Source organism: Mangifera indica, chromosome 17, assembly GCF_011075055.1.
Source record: "Mangifera indica cultivar Alphonso chromosome 17, CATAS_Mindica_2.1, whole genome shotgun sequence".
Taxonomy (NCBI): Eukaryota; Viridiplantae; Streptophyta; class Magnoliopsida; order Sapindales; family Anacardiaceae; genus Mangifera; species Mangifera indica.
Window position 1 is genome coordinate 11,409,733 of NC_058153.1, and position 27,281 is coordinate 11,437,013.

Sequence of the window (27,281 nt, forward strand, 5' to 3'; positions counted from 1 at the left end):
TATCAAGTTTTTCCAATACAAATTTCACTTTGACTAATTCATCTGAAAGCCTGAAGCCTCTCCTCAACTTATAATATCATTCCAGCTACATACGTATGCAAGGTCATGGAGAGGTAAAAATAAGTTTGATTAATTGATCTTATATATTATTAAGTGTCCGTTTAGCATGGCTTATGATTACTTAGTTATGATTACAGAAATAATTAATTATATGATAATTAATTTTTGCATGTTTAGTATAGCTTATAATTATTAGATTATAAATTATCATAATTTAATTGTGACTGTTTAAAAAATTGATTATTTGTGTTAAAATATTTAATATACATAATACTTTAGCTTTTGGATTAGAAATGTAAAAAATTCATTAAAATCAATAATTATATAATTCAGAAAAAGCTAATCTTCCTAGCTTTTGGATTATAGGTTAAATATATAATATAAAAAAAGTAATTATAACCATCATTAGATTATTCCCTAAAACTATCCTAAATATATCATAATTGATTATTTAATCTAATAATCGGGATTATATAAATTATACTAGACAAGCATTATATTAGTTGTTTTGCCACTAATTAATTAATATTTTTATAAAAATTAATGATATTCTTCCTTTGCACTATTGATCAAAGTTTTTTTTAAAAAAAAAATCTTATTCTTTTCTTCATATTACAAGATATGAATCAAGAGATTGCTGATTATTAAAAAAAAAAAGTACTAACTAAGAAGTTTCTTATTTGTTTGTTTACAAAAAATGAACTAATTAAATACTAAGAAGTCTCTCTCTCCTTCATATATATCACCTCCTTCCTTTGTCATCTAAATGAAGCTTCTTAGTGTTTCATATTTACAGGGAGAAATTGGATCCTCTACCAATACGACTTGTTAACCTAATACTTGTACGTAGTTAGTGAAAACCTTAAATTAATAAAAAAGGATCCACAATTTTACAAAAGTAATATTTTATATATTAACAACCGATACAAATATTAATATGTTGTCATATGATTGGACATTACTTAATCTTTAATTCAAAATCACCTAATCATATGATAACAAATTTGTTATAATGTACCTTTTGTTAATGCTTTTAAGTATTATTGTTCTATAAAGAGTTAACCTAATTGTTATTCATTTTGTGAATATTAAATAATAAATTTAGAATAATAAAAGAAAATGATACAAATCCTCTTTTCCTATAATCTCTTGATACTAGGCTTATGCCTGCTCCTCTAAGCGTCGAAATCACACTGAAACATCGGTGAGACAAGCGAGTTGAGCTCGCCGAAAAGCATTTCATCTTGACAACCAAAGTAGGTCTGAATGTCTTCCGGGAAGCTACACTGAAGTGGGTCTGACTCTGACTCCACCATTAACGTCGACGTGGATGTACATTGATCAGCCTTAGAAGAAGTGGTAGTGGCAGCAGTCATCTCCATCATCTCCTTGAACTTTGATGACTGGAGGAGAAGCCCAAGGGCTGACGTGGCAGTCACCGGTCGAACCGCCTGAGTCACCAACGATGCGGGGGTTTCGTTGGCGGTCACACTTGAACTTTGTTGGTTGTTATTGAAGAAGGCTACATGGAAGTCTTGATGATGAATACTGGAAGAGTTGCTTCCATCAAGAGTTGATGATGTCGAGCTTTTATCCAGCACTAAATTAGGGTTCGCAATATCACGATTTGGATTAATGTTACCGCCGTGATGGCCGGGTTTCAGCCACTTGATGTAACGACTGAGATCGAAGTTTGTGACAGCGTTTAATCCACGGTACTCAATGGCTGCCATATCGTATGCAGTGGCAGCTTCTTCTTGGGTGGCTGCTAATATTAATTGAGATAATTAGAAGAAGTCGGATTAGATGAAAATGACAATGATTTTTCAGTTTAAAATGTAAAAAACTTAAGAACTAATCTCTCTATAAAACTATAATTTTATTCTACCCAAATGAACTCACATCGAATACATAATACTCAACTCAAACTCAAACTAATTTTAGTTAATATGCAATATTATTAAAATATTATCAACGAGATAAATAGTATTATCAACAAAATAAATGTTGCCATTAAAAAAATAGATATACGATTCAAACTCGATTTGAACTATCAAATTAAAGTTCTAATTTAAGTTTAAATATTATAGGATTATACCAATTACACTCCTCAAAAACAAACTTTTTTTTTTCTTTACCAACTCAATATTTGTTGCTTAAACCTACATCATCAATCTGAAAAATCAAAATTCTAACTTTAAACCCTGATTAGTTTCAAACCCATAGTCATAGTTACAATTAAACTTACAATTGCAATCACATCAAAAAGGTACAATTCAGTCAAAGTGGTGCGTCCTCTCCATAAAATTAGGTAAATAGTATAGATAGGTTGAATTTAATGTGTAGGGGAAGTGGTTAGTCGTGAGGGTTGGAGGACCATCCCTTACGCAATTGACTTTGATATGAAGGCATGGAGCTACAACATGCTCATTATAAATGGCATCGTTTTAATTGGGTGTGGCCAATTTCACATGGGCAAGCAACTAAAATTAACTGTATTTGGTACTTCGCTTAATTGTTAGGTCATTAATTAACAAATAATTAATTGACCCAGCAAATTATAAACGAAAAATTAAAATTAAATAAATGAAAGATTAATTCATTACCGTATGTCCCAAGATAAAGGTATTTGTTGCCAAACACTCTTCCAATCCGAGCTTCCCATCTCCCATTGTGATGATGTCTATACACATAATGAAATCAATCACTTAGTGAAAAAATAATTAAATGCTAATAATGAGCGTTAATTTTACAATAGAGATAAGATAATAATTAATCATATGATGATATATCATCGTTAATATATAAATTAATATTTATTATTAATACCCAGAGTTACTCAATAAGTTTAGGTTTTTTCAGATTAAAGGGTAGAGAGTGAGTGATCAGTTATGATTTCAGAATTGTACCCAAATGATATTGCAAACTAAATAGATATTTGTACCTGGCAACACCTCTATATTTAGAAACTCCTCTAGAAAAGCCACTGCTTTTCCTGCAAATTTTCGAACCCAATCAGAGAAATTAATCAATAATTAATTTTAAATAAAACTGTAAGTGTGGCAAAAACTTTGACTATGTTTGCCTGAAAATCTTACCTTCTCAATGATCCGATGTACTCTTCTCTGGACTGACCCTCCATTGCTTTCAGTTCTTTTTGGTACGTTGATAACTGCAAAAATCAGTCATTAATGCTCATAATTAAGGTTTCCTCCTTTATCAATCTTCTCATCAAAGAGATTATTCTAAACTCTAAATCATGTTAAGAATGAGGTTAAAGAAAGAGATTGAAATAACAATTACTGGGAAATTAAGAATGGTGTCTTGGCCCCAATACTTGAGAGCTGCTAAATCATATGCATGAGCAGCTGCAGCTTCATCATCATAAGCACCTGAAAAGAAATGACACCATGAGAGATATGTAATTGTAACAAGAGTTTAGTGCAAAGATTTGAGATTAACATACCAAGATAGACTGCAGAGTTTGAGAAGAATTCCCACAAAAATGCAAAGGAAAAAAATGGAATCTATTAATAACATGAATTGTTGTAAAACTGACATGAAAAGAACAAGTAAAAGATTAAAAACAATATTGTGAAAGAGATTGAAGAACCTTGTCTTCCTTTCTTATTCTGTGATTCATTCCAGCAGTTTTTGTCCCACAAATGAGCTTCATATCGGCCTGTCCACCTGTGCCTGAAAACCATTGACAGAAGAGTCAAGAATTAACCGCTTTCAATCACAGAAGACAGACGCTAAATGTAACAAAAAATTACAAGAACTTAAAAGAATGAATCACCTGGTGACCCCTCTGTAAATGGAGCTACGTTGAGGAGGAGAGTCTCTTGGAACACTTCTTCTTGTTCTTTTCACCTTGGTCACACCATTATTAGCTGTAAGATGATTAGAATTGTTATTTTTATTATTATGAGTATTAGCATTGGCGTTTGCATTGTTTTTCGGGTTTTGCCGTGACAACTTGGCCATGAAGAGGGTGGTGAAAGCGAGAGATAAAAGTTGAAAAATTGAGGAGATGACTTTGTCCTCCAATGGGGTGGTTTTTAAAGGGAAGAGAGGCGAAAGAAAAGGGTTAAAAGAGTGTGCGCTGGCACGTTAGAGACAGCCGGCTATTACAGTGGGCTGTTCCTGGCCGTCTTCAACCGGCTCCCGTTGTTTCTTCTCTCTTGTCTTGCCTCGCCTTGTGCCATGTGCTGTCACAATCAAATTCAATTTAATCCCTTCCATTTAACCCTTTGTGCCCTTGTTTATGTTTAACCTCATTATTAATTTTGATGTTTTTTCACGTATGAATCATGAATAACGTAGATTTATTATTATTATTATTCCGAGTAATGTTATGTATACTTATATATTAGTAATTAATTAGATATTTAATTATATAAAGGAATATTATATAAATATTTAATTAAATATTTAAAACTGAGTATTATTCTTGAATTTATCGATAAAAAAATTTGCTTGTTAACCAATTATTTGATCTGATTTTGATCTATCAATAAAAACTTGAATCAAAATCTATCAATCTTTAGTTAACCTAAATTTTGATCTGATTAATCTAATATAATCTAAATTAATCTGAAATTATCCAACATTTTCACCCTCTTAATGTTTTAATTAGTGTTTCAATTTCTCTCTAATTACCCCCAATCCACTATTAACCAAAGATATAACATAATACTTTGTCTTTTTTTACAAATTAATTAGTAACCATATTCATTCAAAATAGTTAAAAATAAAATAAAATTTATAAATAATAATCAGGAATATTTGAATTAAGTATAATTATACGAAAATACAATTATATATATACAATAATATATAAAAATTTCAGTTGTTCATATTTGTTTTGAACATATTTTTCAATTTCCCCCAACAAACATTAATAAAGTTTAGTTTATAGTAGTCTCATGTTAATCTAAACATGATATAATTTAGTTTTAAATCATATCAAATTAATTAAAATTAAATTTTATGTCACAAAAACTCAATATTAATCCAATTTTTTTTCATGTTATGTTGTGTAAAATTAAAGGATCCTATTAAAAATTGTTTGCCCTAATCTTTATGGTTAACATGCTGAAAATTTATGTATCATATCTATATTAATTTGTAGAATTGCTGATGTAGTACTGCTGCCATACGGAAAAGACTTTCTTGTATTGATATTATCGTAATAATTTAGAATACCATGCCCAATAACACTTTATTTCATTCATTTTTATAATTCTGTAGACTTACGTGCCATCTCTAAATTATATTTTGGTCCTGTCTGATCATTATTGTTAATAAAATATCTAGTCATTTTCTGCAAATATTCCAAAATTTAGATATCTTTCTTCTAGCGTATTCTAATTTCTATATTGATGGATAGTTTACTATTTAAATTTGACTTTTACACATAATTATCAGTGTTATATTATACGATACAATATAAATTTTAAAAAATAATATTTATTATAAAGTATATTAAAAATTAATATAATATAATAAATATATCACACGATATGTTACATATAATTAATATAAATTAATACTTTTTTTGGAGTTTGGGATGTAATAAATTTTTTCAAATTCAAAAGGTATTTATAAAAATTTTCAAAATAATAATATGGCAATTAAAATTTTATTATCATTATTATTAAAAATATGTATCCTACAATACGATATGATACGTAATATATAACAAACAAAAATTAAGTTTTTAATATAGTATATGATATGCAATTCGATGACCATAGTTGTGGATACTTTAGAAGTTGTTTTAATTTTGATAGCAAACTCGCTTTAAATGTATGCAAATTGGTGAAATGGAGAAGCAACTGACCACGTGTATATAATTAATGTGAAATGTAGTTGACATGTCACGAAATATCCTGCCCTGTTTATTTAGTTTGCCCATATTCATTCTATCTTAAATCAATCAATTGCTATACAAATTTCATTCCACTCCGTAGGGCCCTTTAGGGTTGAATTCTGGCATCACTGCCGACACCCATGTGTGGCCATGAATTCTCATTTTTGAACACTTGGGTTTATTGCCTTTTCCTCCGGGAAGATCGCTTAGTACGACACTTGATATGCCTAAGAAAATTTTTGTGATTCTCAAAAGGAATATTCAAATTCAAAAAATGCAAATTCAAGTTGTGGTTTTTCAAAATAAATCTATAATGATAGTGAAGAAATTGGGTCGATAGGGTTAATGTCGTAACTCACCACTGATTTCATATAGGGTTGTGGGGGTGAAACCCCTATGATATAGCGTAATGATTCAATTGATAAATTTTTTATTATACTATATAAATGTGTAATTAAGTTTGGATTCAAAATCAAGATACATCAAACTTAAGTCTGTCCAATTCGAGTTCGATTTGGCTTAAGAGGAGTCACGCTCGAGTCAAGCTTTGAGGTTGGCTTGGTACTATAATTGAGTCAAAAATAATTAAAACATCGTTGTTTTAATACATATTAATTAAAATAACACAATTTTAGTTTATTCAAACCAATTCTTTTCCTAATTTGTAAGTTTAATAAGCCAAACACCCCTCGAATTAGAGTTTGAGCTTGGTAATATTAAAATTTCAAGTTTGACTTCACTTGAGCTAAGTCTGTTTGCATTGAGCTAAAAAACAAGTTCAAACAAATTTAATTCAAATCTAACTCTATGTAGAACAGGTAAAATAGCAATGGCATGCAAAAAAGTGGGTATGACTTGCGATAAAAAAAAGTGTGACCTATTGCGGTCATGCAAGATGTGGTGTATATGCAATAGAATTTTGATTTGAGATGAGAAAGTATTTTTTTATATCAATTAAGGATAGAAAAGTGTTTTTTAAACCCAACCTTACGTTGAAAAAATGTAATTTACTCTATTGTAAATAGTTGGCAAATTTCTCAGTCCTTGATTTTACTCATTAGCTCATATATTTAGATTAAATAAATATAAAAAAATAAGAATAGTAGCATGGGCCATGAGTTTTTGTTAGACATGTCAAAGGATCGAAATGGCTCGCAACACAGCCAAACCTGCTTGATTTTGGCGCAACCTTTGAGAGCATAACCTACAAAATTTGTAGGTTGTGCCGAGGGCCTTGGAGCAGTGGTGATGAAAAAATAATAAAAAATAAAAATATAATATGGTGGCCACCTGGCTATGGGCCTTTGGAGCCATGACCTGAGGGCCCTGAGCCTTGTCATGTCATGGGTTGTCACAACCCGCAAGACCCGCCAATTTGCAAGTCATGGCATAAGTCGATAAGTCATATTAAATTCAGACTAATACGATATAACAAACTTTGTTAAATTTAGTTTGACACAACCCACTGTCGTGTTCTAGTTTTGGATTGATTAGAAGTCTTTTTAGCTCATCTTCCCAATTTAAATAATCTCCTTGTTAATTTTCAATGGATTAGACTCCAAAATAAATCACCTTTTTCCGGGATGATGTTGGGGACAACAAATAGGTTAGATTTGGTTTGATTTTGTTGTAGATTGAATTGACTTAAGCCTACAATCGAGTTGAACCTAACCAAGTATTATCGAGCTCAAACTTGGCTTAATAGAGTAGATGTATGACTTGAGCTTGAATTCAACGAGTCAAGGAGTTATAAGATCGAGCTCAAGCTTGATATACAAATTGCTTACTTGAGTTTGACTCAAAGAATTATAATAAAACTTTGTAATTTATATATTTATTAATTTTTTCATATTCAAAGTTCAGTTTTGGGATGGTATGTGCTAATCTTAAAATTTGAAGGGGCTAAATGAATTTTCATACCAAGATATGAAAATTTAACATGTAAATGTTTGTTTGAGAGACAAAATAAAATTTTGGGAGTTTAAGTATAAAATTTTAAATTTTTAAAAGTTTATTAATATTATACAACTCATAAAAGCCTGTGAAATCGGAGTTGTGCAACAGTATACTCGGATTCAGCTCAAATAAATACTTGAGCCGTTCAAACTCAACATATGTCAAGCCATGAGTAACTTACGAGCAATTCAATTTGATTGTAACCCTAAATCGATTGGATTTTATATATTTATTTTTCTAAAGCCACACTTGAATTGATCAAACCATATTTAATCCAAAACCGACCCAAACCAACACAAATGCTTGTTATTAGAGACTATCTGAACCCTGTTTATGCTGAGTTAATTCCAAGTCTTAAAACCATAGGACAATATGTTTAGACTGAAATTGATGCTTGTTTGCAGGGTTCACATATGAGGCACATTTCAGAAGGATCAACTTACCAGCGACTCATCTGCCTTACTTCCATAACTGTGCTCGGTATCCTTGCTGCCATCACTCTCCTTGCACCAGCTTTATCAAGTCCTCACTTTCGCTCCTTACAGGCTGCCCTGTTCTTCACCATGGGATTCTCTGGAGTGATCCCAGCAACACATACGGTTCTTCTTCATTGGGTCATCCACCTATACTTTAGGGTATGAACTCACCATGGCTCTTTTATATACCGTGGGAGTTGGTTTTTATGCTAGTCGAATACCTCAGAAATGGAAGCCCGGAGCATTTGATATTGCAGGGCACAGCCATCAGATTTTCCATGTGTTTGTTGTTCCAGCAGCACTTGTTCACAGTGCTGCCATAATATTTATTCCGGAATTTTGCCGCGGATCTCCACTCTGCGTGTTAGTCATTTTCGAAAGTTCCATAGAGATTGATGATACATACAAAGACAGAGCATTCAGTTTCATTCAAAAACATACCACTTCAGTTCATAAACATGAGCTTATAATGGGGAAGGTGTTTTTGAGTAGAAGGGCTTTTTAAAAAGTACTTTCCAAATGCTTTTCCAATGAATGCAGATATCAAGTTCAGTAAAGTAATCAAATTGATAAAGAGCTCCTAACAATACCAAAAGCAGTCTCAAACACATATCAGAACTGTATTTAGCTTAAGGCAAGAAACTGAAAATTATTATTGCATACCTCCCATGCAGTCATCAGTAAGTTCGATCCTACGAGTACAACACAGAAAGTACAAAATCTTCGAGTTCATTATTGTTTACATTAATGACAAGATTATAACATCAACAGTAAGCTACTCAATCAATCCTTCTATGGTCATGGTGATATATTTGGAATTTTCTTTCATGAACCAGCCTATTAACAATCCTTTTCGACACTACAGAAAAAACCAAATTATATATCAAAATGTCTTCATATTGCCCCGGTCTAGAGAAAATCATGTCATAAACTTCACAGCAGATAAAACTTTTCTGTGGTTAACTGGTCTCCAATCTCGTATTACCTATAGCTCTTGTTTCTCACAGCTATACATTACTCGCAATGAACAGATACTTTTTATTTAAAAAAAAAAAAAATTGTGACCCTTCCTCAACTCATACCTCAACTGTCTCAGGTTCGCTGTCACTGTAATCTCCCCAACACTTGCTTTGTTTTTCCTCAAGGGATTTGTCACTGTAAGTTTCTTTTGCCAAAACAGTGTCGCCAGTTACCCACACACTGTTTGTTCCATTATCTTCAATTACAGGATGAGTGCTCTCGTTATGTACAGATTGATCTTCAAGATGTTTTAAATCAATTGGCTGCTTTTCATCTTTCATTTCCATTGAGGAGTTCTCTCCAGCAGACTCGGTGTTGCTTTCAGCTCTAACATCAACAGTTAAAATAATAGGCGATTCCACTGAACTGACAGGTGATGCAGGAAATCCATTTTGAGTCACTGGCACACCATTTGGTGAAGCTGGATATCCATTTGGCATTACTGGAACACCATTTGGGGATAGAGGGAAACCATTTGGAGACACTGGCATGCCATTTGGAGAAGCCAAATAACCATTTGGTGAAACCGGATAGCCATTCGAAACCCAAGGCTGGCCAGGGACAAACTCAGCTGCATGTGGGTTCATTATTATTGGAGGACTGAAGTGATTCACTTCACCAGTATGTTCACCATTATTGAAACTATGTTTGTGATGTGCAACCCGATTTCCAGATCGATTATAGCCACCAGATAGCCTGGGACCATAAGGAACTCTAGCTGTAGCTGACTGGTGAGCTGATCTACAAACAGGATTAACAGTAAGCACTGGAGGTATATTCACCGGTGGAGGCAGAATTCCTCCATATTCTTTCAAACCAGGAAGCGGGACTAAGCCAAATACTGGAATTGTGGAGGGATTATATGGTGGTGCTGCAGCAGACAGTTTCTTGGTGGTTTCCTTTGCAGTTTCAGCTTCATCTTTCTTTTCTCCCTCAGTTGTCAATGGTTTAATGCTGATGTCACCACTGGATAGATCCCTTGAGTTTTCATCTGTCATTTCTTTGGGAACAGAAGCATCTTCCCGTGGCTGCAAAGTTACAGTTTCACTTGAAACAGTTTGAGGCTCAAGATCAGGACAGGCAACCTGGCATCTCTCCAATTCCCTTATCTTCAATGCTTCTGTTTCGGAAGTAGTGATATTTAAATTCTTGGAAGCATCTGAATTCTCAGATCTTAGAACATCATTTCCAGCTTCTGCTTTTGTGGTTTCAACTACAGCTTCTTTTCCAGCATTTGCTTCCAAGTCTTCAAAAGCAGCACCCTTTTTTGCCTCCATGGATTCAGATTCCACTGAATCTCTGTCTTTTTTCTTTTCTTCTTCTTTCACACTGCATTTCATTCCTTCCTCAGAAACCTGAAGCTGTTTCTCTCCTACGGCTGTCTTAACTATCTCTTCCTCTTTAACCTCTACGCCTGTCTCATCATGTGGGGTGACTTCTAACATAGCCACCTCTTGTTTCACCTGAGAACTTGGTTCCACTGCACTATTCTCTTTTGGTAACTGTTCAGTCACTACCTTCGCAATTGTCCCTGGAGGGGCCAAAGCAACTTCTTTGTAGGAGAAATGTTTTCCAGCTGCTTTGACACTAATTGGACTAGCTGCAGAGGCAGACTTGGCAAGTTGATCAGTGGAAGCTGGGCTAGCTGGAGATGATTTCTCAGTTCCACTGGTGGAGGGGCTTGCACTGTTTAGCTTTGGACTGAAGCTTGCACTTTTAACAAACTTTTTAGGAACAGGAAGATTAGATCCAGTGGAAGCAGCAGTTTCACTGGGTACAGGTTTTGGGGATGTAAAATTAGTGGGCATTCCTCGATTTCTTGTTGACTGAGAGACATTCATAAAGTTAGTATTCAGTTTTGCTAAGCTTGGCCTCCTTGAACCAGAAGATCTGCGACCTGTTAGCGACCGACCCTTAGGAACAGCTTCCTGCCATCCTTCATTTGAGGTATCATCTTGTGCTAGATCATCATTTTTTATCAATATTGATTGATCAGGAACACTGGAATCAGATTTCTCATTCTTGGGTTCTGCAAATTGAGTTTCAGATTTGTTCTCTTTATCAATTGAATTCTCCACAGAGAGAGAAGTAGGTGACAAAATTTCATCCTTCTGATATTCTTCAGAGACAGATTCCCAGGTTTGGCCTGGTTTGCCTTTAACCTGTATGACAAAGGGAAAACTCTTGATCAGATTATTTTCAGAAGTGAGAAAAAGAATAAGGAGAGAAGTACAAGAAATGGGACTCTGGATAAATTAATAATTTACACCTTTGCACGAGCTCTCCGTTGGGCTTCTCTCACCTTCATATCTGAATCTGGTGTTATATAATCCAAAAGGTCTGAAACACTGATCCATGATGAAAAATTATTACTTGTTAATAACACATGGTACGGATTCAGGTTCACAAAATAACAAAACATGTTTAACATCAAGGAGAATGACCCAAAGACCTGCAATCAACAATATTTATTATGATGCTTATATTCAGTTTGAGCTCGTCCCAAAGTGACAAGATTTCAGTAGAATGTCATGCATTGATATGGAAGCATATATTATTCTGGAAGTAATTATTACCTTAAATGACCTTTGCTTGAGATTGAAGCATCTGGTTTTGGGGTACCATTGCGTGCAGCTTCTTGCTGCTCCAAAGCCTTAGACTCAAAGTATTCAAGCCATGCAGCAGCATCCTACAATGTTCACTTACAAGAAACTTGAGGAACAAGGATCAACATATAAACAAGATTCAAACATCAGATGGTGATACTGGTGCTACCTGAGTCCGCAGATCCTCAGACCCAAGTTTGGCCTGCAGTATTTGAAGGGTTGTTTGTTCATGCTGAACACTCAAGGAGTATGCTTCCATCAAAGAGAGAGCAATTGCTATGGCATGGTAGCTGGCAGCAGTCTGATGAAACCAGAAATTTATTAAATGCAAATACAAGTTGACTAAATCATGCTTAAGCATGGAATGAACCTAACTCATTATAGCACTAGCATCATTTACTACATCAAAATATTCTACTTCCAAAAAGTTTCCTTCATAAGGAACATTTTTACCTGTATATGATCAGCTCCAAGCAATCTTTGATTACACTTCAGAGCTTCATGGAGATATCTAAGAGCAACATGGACATTCCCCAAACCCTCTTCCATCATTGCAACATTTATATAGGTGGCAGCAGTATTCGGATGAGAAGGACCACAAGTCAAATGCAAGAGATACAAAGCACGGTTGACATACCTTAGAATAAGAACAGGAATGTAAGTCCCATATAAGGGTATGAGAGGATGCAAGTCAAGTAAAGAAAAAAAGTCAAATGAATGAAAGGGTTTCTATTCTATTTATCAAATCGTACTTCAAGGCTAACTCTGTATGTTGAAGTCGATAGTAGAACACAGCTAGGTCCCCATAACTTTTCATGGTATCAGGATGATCAAGTCCAAGTTCTCTCTCATTTATATCCAGTGCTTTTTGTTGGTAAATGGTTGCCTAAATGGTGTGCAAAAGGTCAGTATATTGAATTAGAAAATTTACAAAATGTTCATAAATTGAAAAAAGAAAGCAAACAAAAACTAAAATTGTTTATGGGGCCATAACTGTGCTGGAATATGTCTGTGTTAGGACTCGGTGAACCATTGAAAGAAATTACAGGGCTGGAGCAAGAAACACAAGGCTAGGAGCTAAGGGAGACACATATGCAGATGAGGACCACTCGATAAAGGAGGGCCACGTGGCTAACGTTAAATGGGGCAGTTATGAGAAGAATAAGCATAAAAGGGATTGTAGGGGTGAGAAAGTGGCAGGCAGAAAATTATTATTGGCTGTATAAACTCTCGGGAGAGAGTTGGCTCTAGAATCCAGCCTTGGGAGAGAATCGGCACTCTTGAAATTGCCGGAAGATAACCTGATTCATTTATTCTGTAGAGGTGAGTAACAGACTGGATCAAACATTGGTATTTCTTTCAAATTCTCAAAATGTGAAGTTCAATGCACTAAAACAACATCCAGAAGACACTCAAATTAATCCAAATAAAAACATGCATAAGCTTGCCAGGAAAATGTTATAAAATGGTGATGCATACATTCTAGAAATCAAGTGTTTCAAGAAATACCTGATTAAAATCCCCAGTATGGTACAGCACTACAGCCAGGAGACTATATGCTCCTGCTGTCATTCGATGATAAGGACCACATACTGAGACAAGTTTTGAGAGTGCCTTCAAGATTTAATATGAAATTTTAGTTCAATTTTTTATTGAAATTATAAAATTTTATCATAAACACCAAAAGAATCAAATTTATCCTGTACCTTAGTGCCATAATTGACAGCATCCTCCAATTTACCTTTATCCAATGAAGTCTTGGATGATTCTAACAGAGTACGACCATCCGCAGATGAACAAGCAATATGCTGTAGAGAATAATTTAAAAAAAAATGTTAAAACAACTAAACCTTATAATAATTATCAATAAAATTATGCGTACATATTTTTTGTACATAATTTAAGTATACAGATGATATGTCATTATATGATTGAATGAATTTGAATTAAGATAAAATAACACCAAATCATATGATGACATATCATCTGTATATCCAAATTGTATACCAAAAGTGTGTACACATAATATTACTTAATAATTATATCTAATAACAGTTTTAGACATAAATTATCTAATGTTACCTTGTACACAGGAACCATACTTATGATATCCGACTTCCTAAAAGGATATGCAGTGTCCATATCATAGTCCCTGGGAACAAGCTCAAGCCCAACCTGAACAATTATGACTTCATTAAGAACTGGAAATGAATTATATCCACACTGAGGAACAACAAATAACAGCAAAAGGATCTAATGATCAAACCTTGTGGGATAACCCTCGAAGAATGGCAAATTTTCTTAGATCCTGGCTGCTTTCCTTCTTCCAATGCCATCCAAACCTCTTCAAAAGGAAGGTTTCAACCCATTTCGATTTTAGCATGTCATCACTAGAAATATCTACATCGGCATTTTCAGTCGAAGGCGTCCCTAGCAAAATATTCAAACATGATGCTATAGACACAGCCAAGTCAGAAACGTTATCAACAGCTGCTACAACAGCTTGCAATATGTGTTTGTAAGCTCGAACAACCATCTCATGTATACATAGTGATTGCACATGAGGGAGCTTGTCAGCAAGTTCAACCTATAATGTCCAGGAAAAACAGAAACCAGTAGAAAATAGTTATATGTGATTCCATAGCAATATAAAACCGATAAAATTAGTAAACCACACCATCTGAGAAAATTCAGTGTAGGATATAAGGCAGAACAATCAAGTAAAACAGCCCTAAAGTAGCTCTACCGAATCAGGCCTTACAATTTCTATTTTCTCCACAGTAGGAAACCCAGAAATAATCATGTCCTAACAAATTCAAATTTTGATCCCATGACTTTACAAATATTATCTCCAACTACTTGTCATGCATTCTTCTGCCATAACTCTGTTGTATACATCTCAATTTTCTTTCCTTTTATATTCAAGGCTGAAAAAAAATCAATACCTAGAACTTCTTAGATGTAAAAATTATCCGTTAAGTGGTGATGGCAGAAGCTAAACAAAATTAAGACACTAATGAGTAAGTGATAAATTGAAGAAATTACCACACGGCCCAAGGAGCACATTTGCAGACCTCTGGTGTGCATAAAATCTGTTAACGTCCTTCCATCGACTGGTGAAAGTTCAAGGGAGCCAAAATCTGCCACCTAATAATTTAAGGTCACACCAACCAGATATATCAACTCTCAAACACCTCAGCCAAGGAATGAATTGGCTGTTGGGTACTAACCAGTTTTGGAAGAGCCGTATCAGCATAATACTTATGTGCCATTTCAATTAACTCATCTGGTGACTGCCATATGAACACCAAAACAATTATACAAATGAAGAAGTTTACAGATGAAACAGAAAGAAAAGAGAGTTTTAAAAGCATATAAGCAGATGCCAGTTTAACAAAAAGTCAATATTTTATGAAGCCAACCCTGTCGGGAAGTGAGTGAGTTTGAAAATCTACAGAGTTCATATCTTGTTGATATAGTTATCCTTCTGAAACAGAAAGCAAACCTTGAGGTGGAGACCTGTTTCCGATTCTTTAAGACGCAAATATGCAGCTTCGGGCAGCAGATTTTTCCACATCTTTTCCATTTCCTCATCCTGTTTCTGCTGTTCCTTATGATTAATACCATCAGATTTTTTATTTGTGTCAAGGCTGTTATCTGCAGGGAACTCCTTGCCGTCTTCAATTTTGCTGATTTTGGCATCTGTTTTCTTCTTTATATCCTTGAGCAGTGCCCCTTGCTTCCCAAGACCCTTGACAGCTGGCTCAAGCTTGGGTTCTTCAGTTTTATTAGAATCATTTTTCCCAGAAGCCTGATTTTGTAAATGTTGCACCCAACATGCTCCGAGCTCCCATCTAATAGATCTAGTGTGTTTAGAGGGTTCTTCCTGCAACTTCAACAAACTATACTCCATTACTTTATGCACCAGCAACTTAGCAGTACGAAAACTCTCAAAATCCACACTTTGAGATCGTTGAAATGTACTAGTGGATTGAGGAGAGGACGACTTGTGCAATAGCATTCTTAAGCTGAAAAACCACAATATGAAAGAAAATCAATCATGTGATGTTTTGGAAAAGATAAGCATGACAACATATCTTCACGCGTTATGTGTGCATTGCTCTAACTGCAGCTATTTTCCTTGTGCATCTCAATGTGAGCGCATCAACAAGAAACAGTTAAGCGTGTAATTATGTGAATTCATGTGTTGAAATCCAAAAAAGCAGTAGATTTGGCAGTCAATCTTGCATCTATGATCATTAAGTCAAGAAATAAACTAACCTGTTCACATTCAAGGCATTCGCGCCACCTTCAGGTTGGTCCTCAATATCAATGTCCTGTGGAATAGGATTCCCCTCCCAATTTACCTCCATCAAAACTTTTACAACTGCTGTGTAGCCACAATGTCTAACAATAACTACACCTAAAGTAGAAGTATCCTGCAAGACCAGAGGTTAAACACACCAATTAACACAAACTACTCCAGTTTATTGCAGTAACCATTCAAAGGAATGCTGCACTCACATGAACAGTGGCACTCTCATCGGCTGTAATGCCTTTTAGTAAGTTTCTCTGAGCAAGCTCTCCTTGTGATAAGTCAAGGACCTGACTCCCATCACTTTTACGATCCAATTTTAAACTGGCATCAGACACATCTCTTGTCACCTTAATAAATAAATCTCCAACTCTTTCTTCATGAAGTATTGAACTGGAAGGATCATTTAAAGAGTTATGATTACTGTCTATGAGGTTCTTGATAGCTGCAACAGCTTTAAAAAGTGAAACATCGACAAATAAACTGTGGAGTAGAAAGGCTTTCCGATCTCGAATTTGCCTCTCCTCTGCAGTTTTACAAGGCATTGCGGCCAAAATTGCAAATTCTTTTGCCCACTGCCTGTTATCATGCATGTCATCTCTTCCTTGCCCACCCCCACTTCCTCCCCAGTTTTCATCTTCCACAGGAAGTGGTGGGAAAACAGCTGGGCTGTCAGCAACAACAGGAGGGACAACCCATGTATTCGCCCGAAACCCATAAGGAAGGTTGCCAAACTGAAATGAAAAACCAGACCAAAACAACGTAAATGTACAATCAATTTTCTCTATCGACTACTATTTAAATTTTGAAGGGATAGTGAAGCACACATACTTTGTTGTGTTCAGTAAAAGCTTTCATTAGGGCTTTGTATGCCTGCAATCAAAACTTGCACTTTAATGACTAACATTGGGGAAAAAAAAGGATACAGCAAACATAAAGTAAAACTGAACTTACAGCATCAAAAACCCTGCTTATCTGCTGCAACAAACCAACCAAAGAGTGACAAAGAAGAAGATGCTTTCCAGCAGGGTAGAAACCCTTCCGGGAAGCAACAATTGTCATTGGCTTCCCACTGCATATCCGTACCTGCATATTAATTCACACATCCAACCAAATACACATGTCAAATCACAGAAAGTAATAATTGTTTGTTCAATAGAGCACCGTTACTGAAAACGAGACCAGTAACACAAAATGTAAAACCTATAACAACATTACTTGCATGATAAGTATAAGTTCTACTTATTACAAGTTAACATGCATTAAAAGTGAATGTCATATTTCACATTTCATATTATTCAGCTAATAAAGTCATGATTCATTTACCGCTCTATCATGAAATAAATCTGACATAAGATATTTCATAGTTCGAGAGCAAAATTTGACATTTTACGTTTCACATTACATATATGTCATTCCGACTTTCACTTTGTAATAAAAAGGAACATAAAAAAAATTAAAAATTTGAAAATGAAAGAATCTCACGTCAATTTGAAAGAAATCATCATCGGTTTTATCCTCAAGAAATGGCCGAGTTGATCTTCGAATGTCTGCGACAGAACACACCAAATCATCAATATCAAGCGAGGTCGAGAACAATCCAGAGGACGTCAGAGTAATTTGAAAAGATTAGGAGCTTTTATGAAATTATTGCAAACCACACAAGATGTTAGCGAGATTAGTCGTGAAAGTAATTGAGATAGATAACGGAGAGAGACAACGTACATTGCAGCGGCGGAGTGAGGTTCGAGAACGAGAAAAAATCGTAGAACTGGCCGAGTCTCAGCGGCGGACACATCGACACGGCATCGGACTTATCTGCAATACTCTCCGCCGCGTCCTTTCCGTTCTCCTCCACCTGTCCAACTGCGACACCACTACTGGAAGCTCTCTTGCTATCAGAAGAACCGGATTTCTGAGCCGAAGCATCGTTCTCGGCTGAGCCGGATTCCTTCGAACCGGTACTGGATCGGGTGGCAGGCTTCGGCGATGAACCGAAACTGTTAGTGCAGGCAACGATGTCGAGAAGTCGACGAATGTGAGCAACCGCTTGTCCTTCTGTGTAATCTTCTGGTGAAGTCAAGATCATTTGGTGTAAACAAGCGTATGTTAAAATAATGTTGATCTGGATTTTAAACCGTTAGATTGGATAGTGAGGGTATACTAGTAATTTACCTTCGACTATGGCCAGGTGGCAGGGTTTGAGCGAGACGATATCGACTGAGTCTCTGAGGTTAGATCCTCGTACCTGTAGGAGATTACACAGTCCACGAGGACTGTCAGTGTCAGCGAATCTTGTCGTTAATTTGGAAACAAAATTGTAGCTCCCAATCTTCATTAAATAACATGTCAGTACCAGAAATGTTAAAAGTTTATCCAAATAAAAAATATATATTTATAAACCAATTTTACTAATTTATTTATATAAATTAAAATAATAATAAAATAATAAAAATGGTTATACATACCACATCGTTTTTATAATAAATTATTCTTAAAATTCAGAATTTATTATAATCTCGACAATTTAAGTTATTGGTAATTTTATTGTGTATCAATTAGGATTTGAATTCAAATTTAAATTAAATGAATTAAACTCATGCTAAGAATTTGGTTTATTATTAAGTTTGAATATTTAAATTTAAGTTAACTTAGATTAAATTTAAAATAAAATTATTTTTTAATATATTTATAGTTTTAATTTGTCAATCTCAAATTAATTACTTAAATTTGAGTTGATCTTAAGATAAATTTTGTTTAAATTTGACTTGATTCGAGTCTACTTATAGTGCCAAGAAGTAACAAATTGTGAAAACGGTGTAGGAAAATTGTTAAAATGGGAGCAAAATACAAAGAACAAAAAGTATGATAGTGAAATGACATAAATAATTAAAAGTACCTCATGAGACAAGGAGAAATTAGTCAAATGACAAGTCTCCACATGAACTCCCAAAAGCCTTCGCACATCCAAGATCTTGTCCGTTGTTATTCCCTTCACAAAATCAAACAATTTCAACATCCCATTAAAAATAGAAAATAAAATTTCTCAAAAAAGAGATAAAAAGGGCAAAAAAAAAGAGAAATTTTAAGAATTATAAAATAGAATTAAAAAAAAAAATTTGGGTCATACCTTGAGAGTGACTTGTGAATCATCAGGAGTTTCAACTGTAATCTCAATTACTGTAGGCAAAACTGTATGAATTATGAGACAATTAGTGTCTAATCAAGAAAAATATTATAATTAAACACAATTAACTTGAAGAAAAGGTTGCATTTGGATGCCGAGAAAATGGGAGAAAAAAATGAATGAGGAAGTATAAGCTTTAAGCATGTATGTAATGGTAACCTTAACTTGAAGATAAGGTTCTATTTGGTTGCCAAGAAAGTGCGAGAAAATGGATTAGAATTTACAAAAGCTTGAATGAAATGACTCTCAACAACCTAAAAACAAGTGGGTATCAGTTGTTTAACTTTGTTTTCTCAGGAAACAAACAGAAAACCACTCTCAAAAAGCTAAAAACATCCATACGATTAACCACAAATGCAAAATCCAAGTGGTTATGACTTGTTTTCCTTTCCTTTTTCTCAAGAAACAAACAGAAAGTAACTACAAAACAAATAATATAAATATAAACAAAACCTTTCTCTTCCTTCTTCTTCTTCTCTCCCTTAGCTTTATGGGGTTTTGCCTTGCCTGTTTTGGGAGCCATTGTGCGTCAAAAGAGTTCAAAACCCTTTATACAAAATTCCTAAGCTAGATTCAATCTCTTCTTGACGATAAAATCGATGACTTCAATTGAATTTATCGATGAAACTTATATGCATGCAAGTTTTTACTCAAACATACATAAAATAGCCACCCAAAAATATGAACCCTTGTAGCAATATTCAAGAACCAAAAATATATAATGAATAAATGGGTTTTGAAAAGAAGAAGAAAAGTGTAAAATAAAGAACCCTAAAAGTGTTTTTACATGGTGAAGAAGATGAAGTAAGAAAATTGAGTGTAGAGATAGAGAGGATAAAGATGTGGATAGGATAAGGTGAGCCTAAGCCAAGAGCTTAATTGTCTTGTTTGTGTTGCAGTGTAAAGAGAAAATAAAATGTGAGGCTAGAGCAATTGGAGGCCTCTCATTTTTATTTTTTTCTGTTAATTGATATACTTTGTGCCAACACTCATCAATCTCTCTAAAATTCTTTATCTCTCATTGGAAATTTTTCTCTTTTTAATTCCATCTCTTTAAAGGCAATTGAATAATTTGACCTATATAGATTATAATTGTCTACTATGATTATAATAAAATTATATATACTAATAATGACTATTAATTAATATACTAAGGGTATGTCACTGTATGATTGAATAATTATAAATTAAAAGTAAAATTTTATCTCAATCTTGGATGAACAAATGAGTTAATAGAATCAATAAAATAGAATAATCACACAATAAATAAAAACAATAAAACTATATGTACCGACTTTGAACATACAAATATGTATATATTTATATATGTCATCTGATAATTAAATAATTTTGAATTAATAATAAAGTAATACTCAATCATATGATAATACATATAATTATGTATACAATATATTTTCAAAATGGGTATATATAGTATTGCTCATCATTATCTCTTTTATTACAATAAATATATTTTTTAATAAATTGTTATATCACATATACGAAAATGAAATGTGTTTTAAAATTTTTATTTGCAAGTCAAACCTTATTAAGATTTGTTTTTTTCTCAAGAGAAATCATATGCTAGAATTTTTCATGGATTAAACAAGATCAAGGTCAGTATATATTGCAACTTATAGATAAAGTGTCACAAATTCCCACCAACACTCTTTATAAAAAAAAAAATAAATAAAAAAGAATTTGATATCAATTTTTTTTTCTAATATTAGCAAATTTTCGATTTTCTTTTCAGAGGATTTGTCTTTTAAAAGAAGATAGACTAATTCTATCAAAATTTTACAAAAGAGCTTCTTGAATGTGTACTTGTGTGTGAGAGTAAAGAGATGAGAAAAATGGTTGAGAAGTCACATCAAATAGGAGTAATTTTTTATTTTAATTGATCTGTCTTTACATCTCATTTATAAGTCTTCCATGTCTACCCGTCAATGGTGAAAAGTGTCATATTCATGCTCTTTAAAGATGGAAAAGTGTTCTTCAATCATACTTTAGGTGGGAACAGTAATATACTCTTAAACTTGAAGTAATAAGTGCGAACATTTGTAACCTTACAAACTCTTGCTATTTTTACTGGAATTGATGATTATTGTCTATATGGAGACGTCAATGGGAAGAGTTATACCGTGCCAGCCTTAACTCCGTCTGTCATGCCAATGGGCCATGTTAAGCCCAGACTACAGGGCTGGTGTTATGAGTCCAGCCAGCTCGCTAGCTTATGATAATGACACGCAAGCTTATGGCAATAAGGTCTGTATTTTTTAATAATAAAATATTTTTTTATTAAATAATTAAATATTATTAGTTTATATTTACTTTTAAATTAATATAAATAAAAACAGTATTTTGAAATGGTGACTCAATCCTTCAAATTATATTGTTTACTTATTTTTAAATGATAAAAAATCATTTATGTCTTTTTACTGTTTATATTCATATTTTAATTAAAAAAAACTTTAAAATTTAACTCAAAAAATCTTACTTCTTGTTAGGGATAGATCGAACTGAGTCTATTCAAACTCGAATTTGAGTTCGATTCAAACTAATCCGAAACAAGCCAATCTTATATAAGCTCGCTCTAGCTCGAACTCTGTTCAAACTAGCCCGAAACAAGTTAACCCTATATAAGCTCGCTCGAGCTACTCATCAAATTTGTTAATTAAAAATTATAATACAAAACAACATCGTTTCGATCAATATATATTAAAACGACGTCGTTTTAATAACAAAATAGTTAAAAACTTCAGCTCAAACTCGGGGCTCCATTATATACAAATTGAACCGAGTTCGAGCTCGAACTCGACTAAACTCAAATCTAACCCTACTTCCTGTAAACTTTAAACTTTTCTTCAATCTCTTAATTTCAAACTCTTTCAATCAATTATAACTAATAATTTAATTTTCATTTTGTTTTTACAATTTTTACAATTATTTTTTATCTTTTGAATACTTTGATAATGAAGAAACCTAATATATTATAGACGAAAAATATATTCAAATGATTGAAATGAATTTTTTTTTTTTAAGATCAAATGAAAATGAATATGTGCGGTATAAACACTATATGAGAGTCCTTACAAAAACAAGTAGAGTCAAATCAGATCTTTCATTCACATACATCATTATCTTCTTTTGCTTTATCTGTTGCACCATTTGAAATTCTCAAACTAGAGCATATTTTTAATGGTGAATGTGAATGAGCGGTTCGATTTCACTTTTATTTGTTCATACAAAGTCTCTTTTATAGTGTTTATATTACACCCAGTCTTTCTCATTTGAGTTTATAAAAATGAATTCACTTCAATCGTTTAAACACTTTTTTTTGTTTAGAACATATTAAATTTTTTTATTATTAAAGAATTTAAAAGGGAAAAATTTATTAATAAAATTGCAAAACAAGCAGAATCTAAATTGTTTGATAAAATTAAAAATCGATAGAGAGATTTTGAGATTGAGAGACTGAAGAAAGTGTAGAGAGATAGAGATTGGGAAATTATGTTTTGCGGAGGGGAAAGTTTTTTTATTTTTTCCTGGTTGGGGGCTTAATTTCAAGGCTCAGGCACAACCTGAACAACCCACAGCTAGCATGACTCGCTACAACAGTAGGGCTTGTAGAAGTGGGTCATGCATTTCATAAGCCATGCCAAAAATATGGGTTGTCTCGAGGCCCTTGACACCTCTAAGTCTAATACAATACGCTTTAAGTTTATAATTTGCATATACAATATCAATGTGAGCTAAAGCTTATTAGATATTTAAAAAATCTAATAATCTACTATATATGTGACTAAGTCCTTTCTTTAGAATAAAATAATTTTATCTATTGAAAGTCTCTCTTTATAAATCTAAAAAATATAATATTTCAGGTATTCATATAACTTTACTATAATTTAATTTAGTATTTTATAACTTTATCTAGATTCATGAATTGGTCAGTTTTTAACCATTTATGTTAATTTAAGCTTACATCTTTACCAACTAATCTAAAGTTCTTTCAGTGGGCGGAGTACTTAACAAATCAAAAGCATTTTAACGTTATCAAAGTGCTTCTAGATGATACATGTTCAGACTTAACTTATCTAAGAAAAAAGGATTTGTATGGACAAAATAATATATATATATATATATATATATATATATATATGTATTTTAAGATTTTTGAAGCATAAGCAAGTAGCTGTGCTTGAAGCCGGCTCTAATTTGGATAATGTTTATGTATGGATGCGTTGGTACAAGGTAAATACTCTTAACATAAAACAACGTCGTTTTTCTCATAAATATTCTCATATTAAAATAACATCATTTTTATAAGAAAAATTAAATTAAATAGTCTAAATTCATATGTGCAAAGCAAAAATGTCCTATGTTATTTATACAAAGTCAAAATACCCACATAATGTGACTGGACTGAAATGGCCATTATATAGACAAAACAAAAATAGACACACCCAGCCAAAATTTATCACAAATTCACCTTGCAATCCTGCGAATTCAATGTTCACATGCGATGCACAGTTCACTCACAAGACACAGTTCACTCACAAAGGCGCTCTCTAGTGGTGAAACCAAGATTCCCGAGCAACTTTTCTCCAGTGATTTGTCCAATTTTTTGATTAAAAAAACTATAAAAGAGGTTAGTTTATCATGTTTATTCATTTTAGTATTGAGATTTATACAATTAAAAAAAGATTTTGTTGGATTTTAGGTTAAGATTTTTGGATTTATACAATTAATTATATGAGTTTATTTTTGAGTGTTTTAGATGAATTTGTTAAAGGATTTTATGTTAGAATAGATATAGATTCGATTGTTTTTACTTTAGACATATTATTTTTTAGGTAATTAATTTAATTTTCCAAAATTAAATTCATGAGTGAACAATGCCTTGTCGTGAACAGTGAATTTGCGGGTTAATTCGCAATAAATTTTCGTTGGATGTGTCTACTTGTGTTTTGTTTATATGATGGGCATTTTAAATCCCTTAACATCATGTGGGTATTTTGGCTTTTATATATATAACGTTGGATATTTTTACTTTAGATAAATGAATTTAGGTATTTAATTTAGTTTCCCTTTTTATAACTTGAAATTAAAAAAAAATAGTAATAAACTTGTAAAATCTCTTTGCTCCTTCGGGTTTAAAATGACATTTTCACCCTGAAAAAAGTGTTACATCAAAATTTCATAATCAAGCATACATCATTCCCAATCATTCTGGTGAAATTCCTTATCATTTTAATTTTAAGCCCTAAAAAGGTTATATTTTCAACTTTGGGGAATATCCATTGACCCTTTATAATTTTATATAATTTTTTTTAAACTTTCGTGAGATATTAAAATAATTAATGAAAACTGTCGATGGAAGAAGTGAAACTGAAACTTTGATGGGAAATTTTATTTTGTTGTTGTTGAGGTCATGCAGTTTCATTATTGAAGACTTTCTGTTTGAGGCCGGTTATGGCAGGCTTGCTGCCATTTTTTATTACCACAAGATAAGGAGAACTCAAGTTTGTAAAGATTAAGACTTCAAGAATTCAAAGTTTGATTATTGTTATTTTAAGTTGAGCATGAGTGATTAATAACTTAGACACGAATTGAGTTTGAGCTTGTGATTATTCATACTGAGGAGCTTGTGATTTTTCGTTTCAAGGAGCTTGCAAACTCGTGATCAATTCGAGTAAAATTTTACATTTACTCATTTTTTATTCTTATTATAAATATATAAATTATAGGATTTAATTGTAATTTTTCAGTTGAGATTGAGTTCGTACTTAAGTCCTAAATGAATTCTATCAAACCAAATTTGAGTCATGTAATACTCAATTCATTCGACTCTTTTGCATCCCTGGTGAAAATATGTGTTTTGTGTAGACATAACAAATACGTGGAGCCAGCCCGTGGTATAGCTAAAAGCATAAAAAAATGTCTAGCCCAAAAGGGCACAATTTAGTACTATAATAGGTCGTGTCAGGTCTATGGGCCTTCAAGACTAGGCCTCGGGCCTGAGAGTCAAGCCCATGGGTCAGACCCAGCTTGGCCTATGCACTAATCACTTAACTTAATAAAAAGTAAAAAAAAAAAATTTAAAATTATTGCAGAAGCCAAAAGGGTATTGGTAGGCTAGTAGTCGTTTGAAAATTTTTTTTAAAAAAAAGTCAATTCAAATTTTCTAGATAAACACCTCCCCTCCCTTTCTAAATTATGGAGATTCTCTCATCTTTTGACATAGTGTAAAGCAAGTAGTCGTTTCTTGTTCAAGTACAAGAGCACAAGGTATAAAGCATTTGTAGACACAATTTTCAGGTTTCTTTGGCTTTGATGGTTGTTATAGAATATAAGAGTTTCTTAATCTAAAGCTACAAGCATATACTATGATAATCAAAGTGCTATTTAAATTGTCCACAATGATTTTTTTATGAACAGACTAAATATATTTAGATTAATTGTTACTATGTTTGTTATCATTTAATAAAGGGAAAAGAACTATTTTCCACCCAAGTTTAGCTAAAATTTAAAATCATACTCATGACAATTTAAAAACTCAAACTTCTATCAATGACCAAACTTTTTTTAACTTTTTCTATTAGAATTAAAAATAAAATGGTTATTTTATTGTTTATATTAAAAAGATATAAAATTTGTTACTTTTTCCCTTCAGGTTTTAGAAACTAACATTTCACCCTTGTCTAAAGTTTTCAAATTTTGAAAAGTAACATTTTCACCCTCAAACATAGGGTTTTCATATTTTCCACCCTTAGTCTTCAATCTCAGCTTTTGGCATCCCTTCCGGCGTCGTCTCTAGCCTCCTCCTTCTCTTAGTGCGAAAGTAAGTAGTGTGACGAAGAAATCTCTATCTGTTCATCACACAGTGCGATGAAGAGACAAAGATCTCTTGAAAATTAAATTCAACATTAATTAGAACAATAAAATTATATATATCTATTTTAGATACACAAATATGCACACACTTATATGTGTCATCATATAATTTGATAATTTTAAATTAAGGATAAAACAATACTCGATCATGTAATGACACATAAAAGTATGTATATATTTGTATACCCAAAGTAGATACACATAATATTATTCTAATTAGAAATGAGTGTGATACAATTAAACATTATTTTTTTTCACAATTTTAACATTAGAATTTGGTGTCACACAAACTTTTACTTTGTCGAATGTAAATTTTAACATTAGAAATGGGTGACATATAAGTAAACTTTTATTTTGGTCAATATTTTAACATAAGAAATGGGTGACATACAATTAAACCTTCAGTTCGTTCAATACTTTAATATTAGAAATGGGTGACATACAAATGAACTTTTGTTTTGATAAAAATTTTAACATTAGAAATTGGTGACATACAAGTAAACTTCTATTTGGGTCAATATTTTAACATTAGAAGTGGGTGACATACAATTAAACTTTTGCTTTGGTAAATATTTTAACACTAGAAGTGGGTGACATGTAATTAAACTTTTGTTGCTTTGGTCAATATTTTAACATTAGAAGTGACATGCAATTGAACTTTCATTTCGTTCAATATTTTAATATTAGAAATGGGTGACATACAAATGAACTTTTAAGAGAGAAAAATTAATATTGTATAATCAACCCAGCTCTCAGTCCTCTCTGACTATATAATGGCAACTCCCCTTTCGTTAATTTCAACATAAGCCATTTTTTAGCAGCAATGGCTACTATTAGGAGATTCGGTGCCTTTCTAGCATTGTCATTGCTCCTTTCCTTTGTGTTAATGCCT

At 32.9% G+C, this 27,281-nt stretch overlaps 2 protein-coding genes across 3 annotated transcripts; both read right to left on the reverse strand.

The window, feature by feature from the left end:
* Positions 1 to 1,066: 1,066 nt before the first annotated feature.
* On the reverse strand, positions 1,067 to 4,305 carry LOC123201009 (AP2-like ethylene-responsive transcription factor At1g16060). Of its 2 annotated transcripts, none has more exons than XM_044616452.1 (8): positions 3,860 to 4,305; positions 3,674 to 3,756; positions 3,527 to 3,535; positions 3,364 to 3,452; positions 3,159 to 3,232; positions 3,005 to 3,055; positions 2,667 to 2,743; positions 1,067 to 1,828 (listed from the first exon to the last, which is right to left on the reverse strand). In XM_044616452.1, exons 1-8 carry the CDS (start codon positions 4,045 to 4,047, stop codon positions 1,236 to 1,238), a joined length of 1,164 nt encoding a protein of 387 aa, XP_044472387.1. In that variant the 5' UTR covers positions 4,048 to 4,305; the 3' UTR covers positions 1,067 to 1,235. The 2 variants fall into 2 exon arrangements, with proteins under 2 accessions (XP_044472387.1, XP_044472388.1); XM_044616453.1 differs by having other exon boundaries at positions 1,067 to 1,825; positions 3,860 to 4,302.
* A 4,685-nt stretch (positions 4,306 to 8,990) lies between these two features.
* On the reverse strand, positions 8,991 to 20,359 carry LOC123200707 (protein TSS-like). The gene is made up of 23 exons (XM_044616046.1): positions 19,949 to 20,359; positions 19,439 to 19,500; positions 19,208 to 19,300; positions 18,484 to 18,556; positions 18,034 to 18,378; positions 17,794 to 17,858; positions 17,263 to 17,394; positions 17,140 to 17,181; positions 16,518 to 17,042; positions 16,275 to 16,432; positions 15,499 to 16,021; positions 15,224 to 15,286; positions 15,039 to 15,140; positions 14,260 to 14,580; positions 14,076 to 14,168; positions 13,700 to 13,801; positions 13,503 to 13,607; positions 12,746 to 12,879; positions 12,447 to 12,630; positions 12,163 to 12,294; positions 11,964 to 12,076; positions 11,657 to 11,735; positions 8,991 to 11,549 (listed from the first exon to the last, which is right to left on the reverse strand). Exons 1-23 carry the CDS (start codon positions 20,016 to 20,018, stop codon positions 9,444 to 9,446), a joined length of 5,622 nt encoding a protein of 1,873 aa, XP_044471981.1. The 5' UTR covers positions 20,019 to 20,359; the 3' UTR covers positions 8,991 to 9,443.
* Positions 20,360 to 27,281: the final 6,922 nt, after the last annotated feature.

Coding starts and splice junctions, on each gene's coding strand:
- LOC123201009 (XM_044616452.1), bottom strand. CDS start 4,047: ATGGCCAAGTTGTCACGGCAAAACCCGAAAAACAATGCAAACGCCAAT. Junction 3,056..3,158: donor TACATCGGATCATTGAGAAG/GTAAGATTTTCA, acceptor GAAAATTTGCAG/GAAAAGCAGTGGCTTTTCTA. Junction 1,829..2,666: donor CCTTTATCTTGGGACATACG/GTAATGAATTAA, acceptor AATTAATATTAG/CAGCCACCCAAGAAGAAGCT.
- LOC123200707 (XM_044616046.1), bottom strand. CDS start 20,018: ATGGCTCCCAAAACAGGCAAGGCAAAACCCCATAAAGCTAAGGGAGAG. Junction 17,859..18,033: donor CCTCACTCCGCCGCTGCAAT/GTACGTTGTCTC, acceptor GTTCTGTCGCAG/ACATTCGAAGATCAACTCGG. Junction 14,581..15,038: donor TGTGCTCCTTGGGCCGTGTG/GTAATTTCTTCA, acceptor TGGACATTATAG/GTTGAACTTGCTGACAAGCT.